Source organism: Erpetoichthys calabaricus, chromosome 17 (genome assembly GCF_900747795.2).
Source record: "Erpetoichthys calabaricus chromosome 17, fErpCal1.3, whole genome shotgun sequence".
In the NCBI taxonomy this organism is placed as follows: domain Eukaryota; kingdom Metazoa; phylum Chordata; class Cladistia; order Polypteriformes; family Polypteridae; genus Erpetoichthys; species Erpetoichthys calabaricus.
In genome coordinates, this window is record NC_041410.2 from 48,242,235 (window position 1) to 48,254,483 (window position 12,249).

The window sequence follows — 12,249 nt, forward strand, 5'->3', positions numbered from 1 at the left end:
CCCCGGGTGGAAATGAAGAGTCGCATAGTTTCGGGAAGGAACGATCTCCTCAATCTGTCAGTGGAGCAGGACAGTGACAGCAGTCTGTCGCTGAAGCTGCTCCTCTGTCTGGAGATGACACTGTTTACTGGATGCAGTGGATTCTCCGTAATTGATAGGAGCCTGCTCAGTGCCCGTCGCTCTGCCATAGATGTTAAACTGTCCAGCTCCATGCCAACAATAGAGACTGCCTTCCTCACCAGTTTGTCCAGGCGTGAGGCGTCTTTCTTCTTAATGCTGCCTCCCCAGCACACCACCGCGTAGAAGAGGGCGCTCGCCACAACTGTCTGATAGAACATCTGCAGCATCTTATTGTAGATGTTGAAGGACGCCAGCCTTCTAAGGAAGTATAGTCGGCTCTGTCCTTTCTTGCACAGAGCATCCGTATTGGCAGTCCAGTCTAATTTATCATCCAGCTGCACTCCCAGATATTTATAGGTCTGCACCATCTGCACACAGTCACCTTTGATGATCACGGGGTCCATGAGGGGTCTGGGCCTCCTAAAATCCACCACCAGCTCCTTGGTTTTGCTCGTGTTCAGTTGTAGGTGGTTTGAGTCGCACCATTTAACAAGGTCATTGATTAGGTCCCTATACTCCTCCTCCATCCCACTCCTGATGCAGCCCACGATAGCAGTTGTATTGGAAGTCCGATGTATATAGGCTGAACAGGACCGGAGAAAGTTCAGTCCCCTGTGGCACTCCTGTGTTGCTGACCACAATGTCAAGGTTATTCCTTGTTTGGAACATATATGTTAAATTGAATCTTGTGATGAGAGACGCTTATAGATTATAAGCAAGAAAATATTGTAAGTGTTTGTGGGTAGATGTGAATGTGGATTTTGAATGTGGTATAGCATATCAGTGTAGGAGGAAGTTTGACTGTAGCTTCAAGCTTACAAGCAATATTCAACTATTTTTTATGAAAATAAATACAGGGCAGAGTTACTAGTAAATACTGACAACACTTAAAATACAGCGAACCTTACCTCTAACTTTTTATTATTTAAAGTGCACTTCTGGTACATTATTATATCAAACTAAATTAAATACACTAAATTTGAACAAATTGCTTTATGGCTTAATCTTGCAGGTTAGGAAAGCTCTTCGCAGCACAGAGGCATACGAGAATTTCCTGAGGTGTCTGGTTATTTTCAACCAGGAGGTGATTTCTCGCTCAGAACTGGTACATTTGGCTTCACCTTTTTTAGGGTAAGTCTTGTAAGTTAGAATATGAGTTGTGAATTTACTTTTCACTACAAGAAGCATCCATGAAAATAGTTTCTTCAACATATTTCCATTCAAACCCTTGTTTAAATTTTATTATTCAATGATTCTGTGTTGTTTATTGAACTACTAGTTTATTAAACTAAATCAGTTGTTTATTTGGAAAATATGTGCAAATCATTTTATAAATAACTGACAAGAGATTATCTTGTTTTTATTTATAGGAAATTTCCAGAATTGTTTACCTGGTTTAAAAATTTCCTGGGCTACAAAGAGTCTTCACACATTGAGAGTTTCCCCAAAGAAAGGGGCACTGAGGGCATCGCCATGGAGATTGATTATGCTTCTTGTAAACGACTTGGTTCAAGCTACAGAGCACTACCGAAGAGCTACCAACAACCTAAGTGTACTGGCAGGACTCCGTTATGTAAAGAGGTGACATCAGTACACAACATTTCAGAAAGATTTTTTTTTTAATTAAGTTTGGGGGTCTCAGTGTTTTTGTGTAATTGAAAACAGAAATTACTTTCTGAGTGTATGCTTAATACTTGATACAGTAATGTTTGTGCTAGGGGCAAAGACATTAAACCAGGGGCCACCAACCTTTTTGAAACTGAGAGCTACTTCAAGGGTACGGAGTAATACAAAGGACTAGTTGTTTGATTCAAACTTCCTGAATAACATAAATTTGCACAGTTCACCTTTAAAGATAATAATAATAATAACAATAATAATAATGAATATTCATATATCATGTCCTGTTTGTACTAACCGCTACCTTTGTAGCATGTTTGAACAATCATGAACTCTGTCCCATGTTTGTACAAATTATCTGTTATGTAAGATTTTACAAACATCAATTCTTTCACATTTTTAAATGAATCCTATCACATTTGTACTAATCACCAAATCTGTAGCATTTTAAACAAATCTCATCTGTTACACTTTTTGAACAAATCATTTTTAATATTTTTGCACAATATTTGAGTTTAACATTGCAAAGGTGTTTGAGTGAAAACATCTGTTATCTCTTTCTTTGTCTGTAAATGTCTGTTAGTGGGAAGCCTGGCATTGCATGCTGTTCACCAGTTTACTGTAATCTGGGGTATAATTTGACTCTGCACCTCTGAGTGAGTCTTGTAGATGTGCATTAGTAAGGCATGTTGTGTATATATTTTTGATGAAGTTCATATCCGAAAAGGCTGATTCACAGAGATAGGTTGAACCAAAAAGGCAGGCAACTTTCATAGCTGCTGTGCAAAAACCTTTGTACTTTTCGGTGTCCACAAGACACCAAAGGCTTGGTCCACCCTGGTGGGCTTTGAGGTGGATCTGACGATTTTGTTGTTTCCTCTGTTGTTACCTGAAGTGGAACACTTTTTGATTTAAATTTCTCCTTGTTCTTTAGTTGGGTTTTAGATTAGGTCTTAGGTTTTAGGTGGTCATTGTAAGTATCTTTTCGTTTCCAGTCTATAGTATGCTGGCAAAACTTGCAGAAAAGTTGTTGTCCAGTTTTGTAAAAGTCCCCGGATGTTGTTGTACCCACAATTTTGCAGTTAAGCTCGTGTGTCTTTTTTCTATGCAGTTAGGGTATCTGATCCTGCTTGCTTTGACATTTCTGTCTCATGCAGCTGGTTAATTTGCATGCCTTCAACAAGAAAATATACAGGAAACATGCGCACAAACAGATAGAGGCACGACTGGATTTCTATGAAGAATTGCACTCACTTGAAAAACAACAAACTAGAAAATAGTTTCTGAATGATAGAACTACAGATTATTCGATCGTTTAATTTATTGGGATGTTTTGTAACAGTCACCCCTTCAGTCTCTAAATTCCATTTCCGTTTTTAAATCTAAAATCCGTCTTTATGCTTTAATTCCATGATTTTGTCCCTGTTTTCCGCATTGTGGAAATCATAGGGCCCTAAAAATGGTAAGTTTTCTTTTGCTTTTCTGCAATGTTTTTCTTCATTTTTAAGGGGTAACACCGAGAGTAGCTCCCCATCGTAGCGGCCCCTGTTTACTTGTGTCAGCGAAGAGTGAGATGGAGGATTGTCCTGTGCACGATATTGAACTTTGACCGCAGGCTACCACCCCAATCTACATCAATGCAAGTTTTATTGATTCAAAAAGAATAGCAACACAATTAAATATTATTTTTAGACAGAGCTCCAAGGTATCTAGTGCTATTTTTAGAACATGCCCTGCAGGCAACTCACATGGTCCCTGCAGGCAAAACCAGATGCCCGCAGGCAATGTGTTGGCTACCTCTGCACTAAGCTTTCTTTGATCTACCGACTGATAGTACCAGCATTTATTAATTGTGCCTGTGCTGTTTCTTTCCCTTTGTTATTCTGTGAAAAAATAGCACCACAAACTAGACTGTGTGAGATTTTGTAAAGGTCTTTATGATAACAACGTTTGTAAAGCTAATAACAACATTTTAAGATTGCATAGTCATTTATGGCATGCAGAAATGATGTTATCATTGTTTGCAATTTCAGTTACACTTCCATGTATCTACTGTATGTCTGGTGGGAATGGCACTAGCAATCAAAAAGGAAGCTTGTTAAAATGCCAGTCTGGAAGATGCAAGGGCAAGTTGTTTGCATTGTTTGTTTATGTTCTTTTGTGAGCCCATTTGCCACCAGGAATCATGTGTGAAACATTTACATACCAGCTTGTAAATACAGATACATGACAGTGATTGCTAGTTTGAATATTGTTTTTTTTTTTCTTCCCCTCCAACCACATACTGCTTTTTTAAGAATCCACTTAGACTGTGTGCCCAGTTGTGCCTTTTAGAGTTGGAAAACAAGAATGCAGTTCAAAACAGGACAGAATTTTGCAGGAGAAGCTGAGAGCTGGGTAGAACTTTGTTGAAAGTGGCCTAGGTGTGGGATCAAAAAATTAGTACCTTGCAGACCTCTAATCTGTGATCCTTGCTAATAATTACCATATTTTCTTTAATTCAAGCCCAGTATTTGGATTGTTTTCATTTGCATGTAATGTGTATTTGAAGAGTGTTCAATTTTCTGAAAATCTTTTAACTACTGGATACATAAATTCAAATTGAAATATTGACAGAAGCTTTTTTATTCAGTGTTTCCAGGTGCTTTTTATAATAACCTTTGCCTTTAATTTTTATTCTGTTAGGTTTTGAATGACACGTGGGTGTCTTTTCCTTCATGGTCAGAAGATTCAACTTTTGTAAGTTCAAAAAAGACCCAGTATGAAGAGCACATTTACAGGTGTGAAGATGAAAGGTTTGAGGTATGTATAAAATACCATTTATTATTTAAAGTAAATTTATTTTGAAATGTACCCACAAAGCTTGTACTGCTATTTATTGTCATACAGCTCATTAGGAAATATCATGGATATAATCTTAAATCTATGCCTGTACTATTTCATTCACTCAAAAAATAAAAAAATTCCAAAAAGCACTTTTTATTCAACATGCTAATACCTGTTTTTGTTTTTTTTTTTTTTTTTTGGGAAAAAATATTTTGTATAGTTTGCATTTATAAAATACCTCGGATCACTTTATTTTACTTTTAGTAGAGTGTTAATTTAGGATGTCACAAGAACGATCTAAAGCTTTTTCATACTTATTGCAGTGCTTCAAGTATCTTATGCCTAATGAAATTTAAGTTATAACAATAAGCCAATTGTCATTTGTTGTTTTTTTTCTTTCTTACTTTCTAAATTTAAAGACCTTGGTAGCCTTTAGAACAGTGCATAGTTTTTATAATAACTTAGTAGGGAATTTTATTTAATAAACTGAAGGTTTGTGCATCTAAGGAGTTAGTAATGACCGTTTCTACCCTCATGGTCCATAATATTATGCACTTGAAACACATCATCACAGTAATATACAACCTTCACTCAATTTTATGCATTCTTTACTTTTCAGCTGGATGTTGTTTTAGAAACAAACCTTGCAACAGTACGTGTTTTGGAGGCAGTGCAGAAAAAGCTATCTCGTATGTCTGCAGAAGAACAAGCAAAATTTCGATTAGACAACACACTTGGTGGTTCTTCAGAGGTCATTCACCGAAAAGCTATTCAGAGGATATATGGTGACAAGGCACCTGATATAATAGATGGGCTAAAAAAAAATCCAGCAGTTTCAGTTCCAATTGTTCTTAAAAGGTAACTTTCCATATTCATAAAGGAAAAGAATAGTATTTGCAATATAATTTGGGAAAAAAGCAGTGGCTTTTTGGGCAGTGTTTGAAAATTCATTCCTGTCATGTGTTGTATGGTATAGCGGTTGGAAGTGGAATGATTGTTTTCAGTGTGGTGGTTGCATGTTTTCCCCGCATGTGTGTGGGTTTTTCTTCTACATCTCAAAAGGCAGTTATTTGGTGTTCTGAATTCGCCTTTTATGTCTGTAAGAGATTTTGAGTACTCTATGCTCCAGGATACCAAAATCTGCATAAAATATTTAATTTTTATTACAAAGACTGTATTTAGACCTTAAAAAAGTACAATAGTTAATGTTACACTTGTCGGTTTTAGTATTTGCTAATGTGAGAAAGAAAAAAGTCCACCAAAACCACTGAAAATGACTCAAATACAGATAAATTGTCAGGTCAGTGTAGTTGGTCCTTAAACAGCAGGTGTAGATGCTGACATGGAAGTTGGGAGATAAAAGGAATGGCAATGTCGGCAAAAACTCTTTGAACAAGGTTGAGGAGATCGAAAAACTCTTGATACGAGTGCGCTGCTCATAGTGTGGACAGCAGAACAATTTACAATTGTAAGATACCCAAGTGAAAAATTTCAGCATATACAGTATATATATATATATGTATATATATATGTGTATATATATATATATATATATATATATATGTATGTATATATGTGTATATATATATATATGTGTATATATATATATATATGTATGTATACAGTAATCCCTCGCTATATCGCGCTTCGCCTTTCGCAGCTTCACTCCATCGTGGATTTTATATGTTAGCATATTTAAATATATATCGCGGATTTTTCGCTGCTTCGCGGGTTTCTGCGGACAATGGGTCTTTTAATTTCTGGTATATGCTTCCTCAGTTGGTTTGCCCAGTTGATTTCATACAAGGGACGCTATTGGCAGATGGCTGAGAAGCTACCCAGCTTACATTTCTCTTTCTTTTGCGCTGACTTTCTCTGATCCTGACGTAGGGGGATTGAGCAGGGGGGCTGTTCGCACACCTAGACGATACGGACGCTCGTCTAAAAATGCTGAAAGATTATCTTCACGTTGTGATCTTTTGTGCAGCTGCTTTCTGAAACAACATGCTGCACGGAGCTTCGCATACTTAAAAGCTCGAAGGGCACGTATTGATTTTTGATTGAAAAACAAACTCTGTCTCACTTTGTCTGCTCCTGACGGAGGGGGTGTGAGCTGCCGCCTTCAACAGCTTTGTGCCGCGGTGCTTCACATACTTAAAAGAAAAACAGCCCTATTGATCTGTTTGCTTTTCTCTATCTCTCTGTGACAGTCACTGCTCCTGACAAGCACTCCTTTGAAGAGGAAGATATGTTTGCATTCTTTTAATTGTGAGACGGAACTGTCATCTCTGCCTTGTCATGGAGCACAGTTTAAACTTTTGAAAAAGAGACAAATGTTTGTTTGCAGTGTTTGAATAACGTTCCTGTCTCTCTACAACCTCCTGTGTTTCTGCGCAAATCTGTGACCCAAGCATGACAATATAAAAATAACCATATAAACATATGGTTTCTACTTCGCGGATTTTCTTATTTCGCGGGTGGCTCTGGAACGCAACCCCCGCGATGGAGGAGGGATTACTGTATATGTATATATGTATGTATGTATGTATATATGTGTATATATATATATGTATGTATGTATATATGTATATATATATATGTATGTATATATACAGTGGTGTGAAAAACTATTTGCCCCCTTCCTGATTTCTTATTCTTTTGCATGTTTGTCACACAAAATGTTTCTGATCATCAAACACATTTAACCATTAGTCAAATATAACACAAGTAAACACAAAATGCAGTTTTTAAATGATGGTTTTTATTATTTAGGGAGAAAAAAAATCCAAACCTATATGGCCCTGTGTGAAAAAGTAATTGCCCCCTTGTTAAAAAATAACCTAACTGTGGTGTATCACACCTGAGTTCAATTTCCGTAGCCACCCCCAGGCCTGATTACTGCCACACCTGTTTCAATCAAGAAATCACTTAAATAGGAGCTGCCTGACACAGAGAAGTAGACCAAAAGCACCTCAAAAGCTAGACATCATGCCAAGATCCAAAGAAATTCAGGAACAAATGAGAACAATGAAATGGTAAAGGTTATAAAGCCATTTCTAAAGCTTTGGGACTCCAGCGAACCACAGTGAGAGCCATTATCCACAAATGGCAAAAACATGGAACAGTGGTGAACCTTCCCAGGAGTGGCCGGCCGACCAAAATTACCCCAAGAGCGCAGAGACGACTCATCCGAGAGGTCACAAAAGACCCCAGGACAACGTCTAAAGAACTGCAGGCCTCACTTGCCTCAATTAAGGTCAGTGTTCACGACTCCACCATAAGAAAGAGACTGGGCAAAAACGGCCTGCATGGCAGATTTCCAAGACGCAAACCACTATTAAGCAAAAAGAACATTAGGGCTCGTCTCAATTTTGCTAAGAAACATCTCAATGATTGCCAAGACTTTTGGGAAAATACCTTGTGGACTGATGAGACAAAAGTTGAACTTTTTGGAAGGCAAATGTCCCGTTACATCTGGCGTAAAAGGAACACAGCATTTCAGAAAAAGAACATCATACCAACAGTAAAATATGGTGGTGGTAGTGTGATGGTCTGGGGTTGTTTTGCTGCTTCAGGACCTGGAAGGCTTGCTGTGATAGATGGAACCATGAATTCTACTGTCTACCAAAAAATCCTGAAGGAGAATGTCCGGCCATCTGTTCGTCAACTCAAGCTGAAGCGATCTTGGGTGCTGCAACAGGACAATGACCCAAAACACACCAGCAAATCCACCTCTGAATGGCTGAAGAAAAACAAAATGAAGACTTTGGAGTGGCCTAGTCAAAGTCCTGACCTGAATCCAATTGAGATGCTATGGCATGACCTTAAAAAGGCGGTTCATGCTAGAAAACCCTCAAATAAAGCTGAATTACAACAATTTTGCAAAGATGAGTGGGCCAAAATTCCTCCAGAGCGCTGTAAAAGACTCATTGCAAGTTATCGCAAACGCTTGATTGCAGTTATTGCTGCTAAGGGTGGCCCAACCAGTTATTAGGTTCAGGGGGCAATTACTTTTTCACACAGGGCCATGTAGGTTTGGATTTTTTTTTCTCCCTAAATAATAAAAACCACCATTTACAAACTGCATTTTGTGTTTACTTCTGTTATATTTGACTAATGGTTAAATGTGTTTGATGATCAGAAACATTTTGTGTGACAAACATGCAAAAGAATAAGAAATCAGGAAGGGGGCAAATAGTTTTTCACACCACTGTATATGTATGTATATATATATATGTATGTATATATATGTATACTAGCAAAATACCCGCGCTTCGCAGCGGAGAAGTAGTGTGTTAAAGAGGTTATGTAAACATATATATACATAAACATATATACATATATATATATATACATATAAACATCCACATATATATATACATATATCAACATATATATACACATACAGACACATATATACATATACATATTTGTATATCTACATATATATATATACACATATATACATATACTTATTTGTATATCTACATATATATACACATATATACATATACATATTTGTATATCTACATATATATACACATATATACATATACATACATATCTATCTACATACATACACATATATCTATCTATCTATATATATATATATATACACATATTTTGCTAGTATATATATATATAATATATCTGTATGTGTATATATACACATATATATATATATATATATATATATATATATATATATATATACATATACACATACAGATATATTATATATATATATATATATATACACATATATTATATACCAAAATACCCACGCTTCGCAGCGGAGAAGTAGTGTGTTAAAGAGGTTATGAAAAAGTAAAGGAAACATTTTAAAAATAACGTAACATGATTGTCAATGTAATTGTGTTGTCGTTGTTATGAGTGTTGCTGTCATATATACACACACACACACATATACACATATATTATATATATATATATATATATATATATATATATATATATATATATATATATATATATACACACATATATATATATATATACACACATATATATATATACACACATATACACATATATTATATAGTAGCAAAATACCCGCGCTTCGCAGCGGAGAAGTAGTGTGTTAAAGAGGTTATGAAAAAAAAAGGAAACATTTAAAAATAACGTAACATGATTGTCAATGTAATTGTGTTGTCATTGTTATGAGTCTTGCTGTTTTTTATATATAAAAAATACACACACACACATATAAACATATATATACATATACATATACACATATATATGCATATCTACATATATATATATATATATATATATATATATATACACATATACACATCCACATATCAACATATATATATACACTTATATACACACACACACGCTTTATGGGTGATGATTGTTTTACTCTTTTTATGTTTATTTTATTTTATTGTAGAATCAACTCCTATCTGCGCACAGCAGGGCAGCCGTGGGCGGATGCGTATGGTGTATTCACTCCATGTTATCGTGCATTGCGCTATCAGTGGTATTTTGATAAAAGAATTTGAACAACATATAAGAAGCGTATAAATTATTAAACAGTAAAACATTAACATTTAAGAAGTAAAGTTACATTAAGTACTACTGCAGTGCCTTCGGGTATACCTCATTTTTTGTTTGCCCATTACATGCTTAAATGTATACATGTTTTGGTGCACCTACCGGAGAACACGCGACATATAACCGAGCGTGGGAGAAGCATGGATTTTAAACACGCGTTGAGTTCATCTGCTGGTCTCCCTCGTGGAATAACTGGTAATGTTTGACTAAAATCTACAGCGAGTAAAACGACATTACCTCCTATTTTTTTTTTTACAATCTCTGAGATCTTGCTTTTTTCGGTTCAAGGCTTCATAAGCTGTTTTATGTTGTATGGTGTACTTATCCCAAACCATCATCTTTGAATGTTGCAAGACTTTTGCCTTGTATGTAGATCAGGGTAATTACATTCATTGCATTCCTAGTCTGAATCACAATCTGATTGTATGGGTGGTTACCTGGCACTGTAGGGTTGGCACCCGTCCTTTAAAATACGGAATCGTGCCGCGTTTGAGAATGAAATTGCGCGTCCCGTTTTGAATCAATACTGGACGGGATTTATCCCGTATTTTTTTTATCATTTTTTTTTTTAAAGCAGCATCTCATGCAAATCATCCCACACGCATTTTATGAAGATGCCTCCTTTCCTACTTTTGATTGGGTAATACTTGATGTCATCGTTAGTTTGATTGGTGTTTTTAACTGTCCAGTGAGGAGGGCGTGTCTTTTAAGTACAGTCTGCAAAGTGTTGGCACTGAGATGTGGCGTCAGCGCCATAGTTGAAGCCCCTAACGTTGCGGTCAGCAAGTCGGCTAACATCCGCCATGTGCCGTCTTTCAGTTGCGAGAAGCAGATCATAGAATGGTTGAAACTGTTGCCCCTAATGTTGCGCCACGGCGTGTGGTTCGTTTATACCTCGTGTCTTCTCATTAAACTTTTATCTCGCGAATATGTTATTGCAATCCGCAGCGGGAGCGTTTCGATAAACTTAATTTAAAGTTACGTTTTACACCGTGCTTTGTTTCCCTTATGAACATGCTTGTATGCTTAACTCGCTCCGTTCTCAATTGTTTAATTAATTTTTTGCTCTTCGCTGTTTGCGGCTCTTCCTCCATTTCCCCCTACTTCGTTCTTTTATCTCGCGAATATGTTATTGCAATCCTTAACGGGAGCATTTCAATAAACTGATTGAAAATAGTTTTGCATTTACCTTTTTAGTAAAAGGCGAGCTGTTAAGCCTGAGAAATGACCCCGTAAATGCACATGTTTAATTGGACATGTGTTAATATGTATGGTTACACAGTATTAAAAGACAGTGAACAACGTCAGTTACCTTTGTTCCCGCATTTGATAAAAGGTGAGCTTTTAAGCCTGAGAAATCACCCCGTAAATGCACACGTTTAATTGCACGTGTTAATATGTATGCTTACACAGTATTAAAAAACAGTCAAAAATTAACGTCATTTACCTTCGTTCCCGCGTGCGACTCGTGCTGTAAATCTCTTCCTTGTTTTTAGTTCACGTGATTACGTAGGAGGCGTGATGACGCGATACGTGACTCCGCCTCCTCCAGTGTATGGACAAAAAATATGTTCCAGTTATGACCATTACGCTTTGAATTTTGAAATGAAACCTGCCTAATTTTTGTAAGTAAGCAGTAAGGAATGAGCCTGCCAAATTTCAGCCTTCTACCTACACGGGAAGTTGGAGAATTAGTGATGAGTGAGTCAGTCAGTCAGTGTATATATATATATATATATATATGTGTATATATATATATATATATATATGTGTATATATACCCTAAGTTCTTGTCAATAAGCCGCGGCTTATCTAAGGAAAAAGTTGTGAAAATGAAAAAATAGAATATCGGCTTATACATAAGTCCGGCTTATACATCCATCGCGGGGGTTGCGTTCCAGAGCCACCCGCGAAATAAGAATATCCGCGAAGTAGAAACCATATGTTTATATGGTTATTTTTATATTGTCATGCTTGGGTCACAGATTTGCGCAGAAACACAGGAGGTTGTAGAGAGACAGGAACGTTATTCAAACACTGCAAACAAACATTTGTCTCTTTCAAAAGTTTAAACTGTGCTCCATGACAAGACAGATGACA

The 12,249-nt window shown here is 36.6% G+C and overlaps 2 protein-coding genes across 4 annotated transcripts in view; one reads left to right on the forward strand and one right to left on the reverse strand.

The window, feature by feature from the left end:
- The window catches only part of ubl7a (ubiquitin-like 7a (bone marrow stromal cell-derived)), a 1,205,533-nt gene that overhangs the window by 1,109,618 nt on the left and 83,666 nt on the right, over positions 1-12,249 (reverse strand). The window lies entirely within an intron of this gene.
- sin3aa (SIN3 transcription regulator family member Aa) overlaps positions 1-12,249 on the forward strand; it is a 131,320-nt gene that overhangs the window by 88,273 nt on the left and 30,798 nt on the right. For all 3 annotated transcript variants that reach the window (XM_051920791.1, XM_051920792.1, XM_028823851.2), the window contains 4 exons: positions 1,133-1,251; positions 1,491-1,701; positions 4,426-4,542; positions 5,186-5,424. In XM_051920791.1, the coding sequence (XP_051776751.1) occupies positions 1,133-1,251; positions 1,491-1,701; positions 4,426-4,542; positions 5,186-5,424 (686 nt within the window). The remainder of the gene's footprint in view (positions 1-1,132; positions 1,252-1,490; positions 1,702-4,425; positions 4,543-5,185; positions 5,425-12,249) is intronic.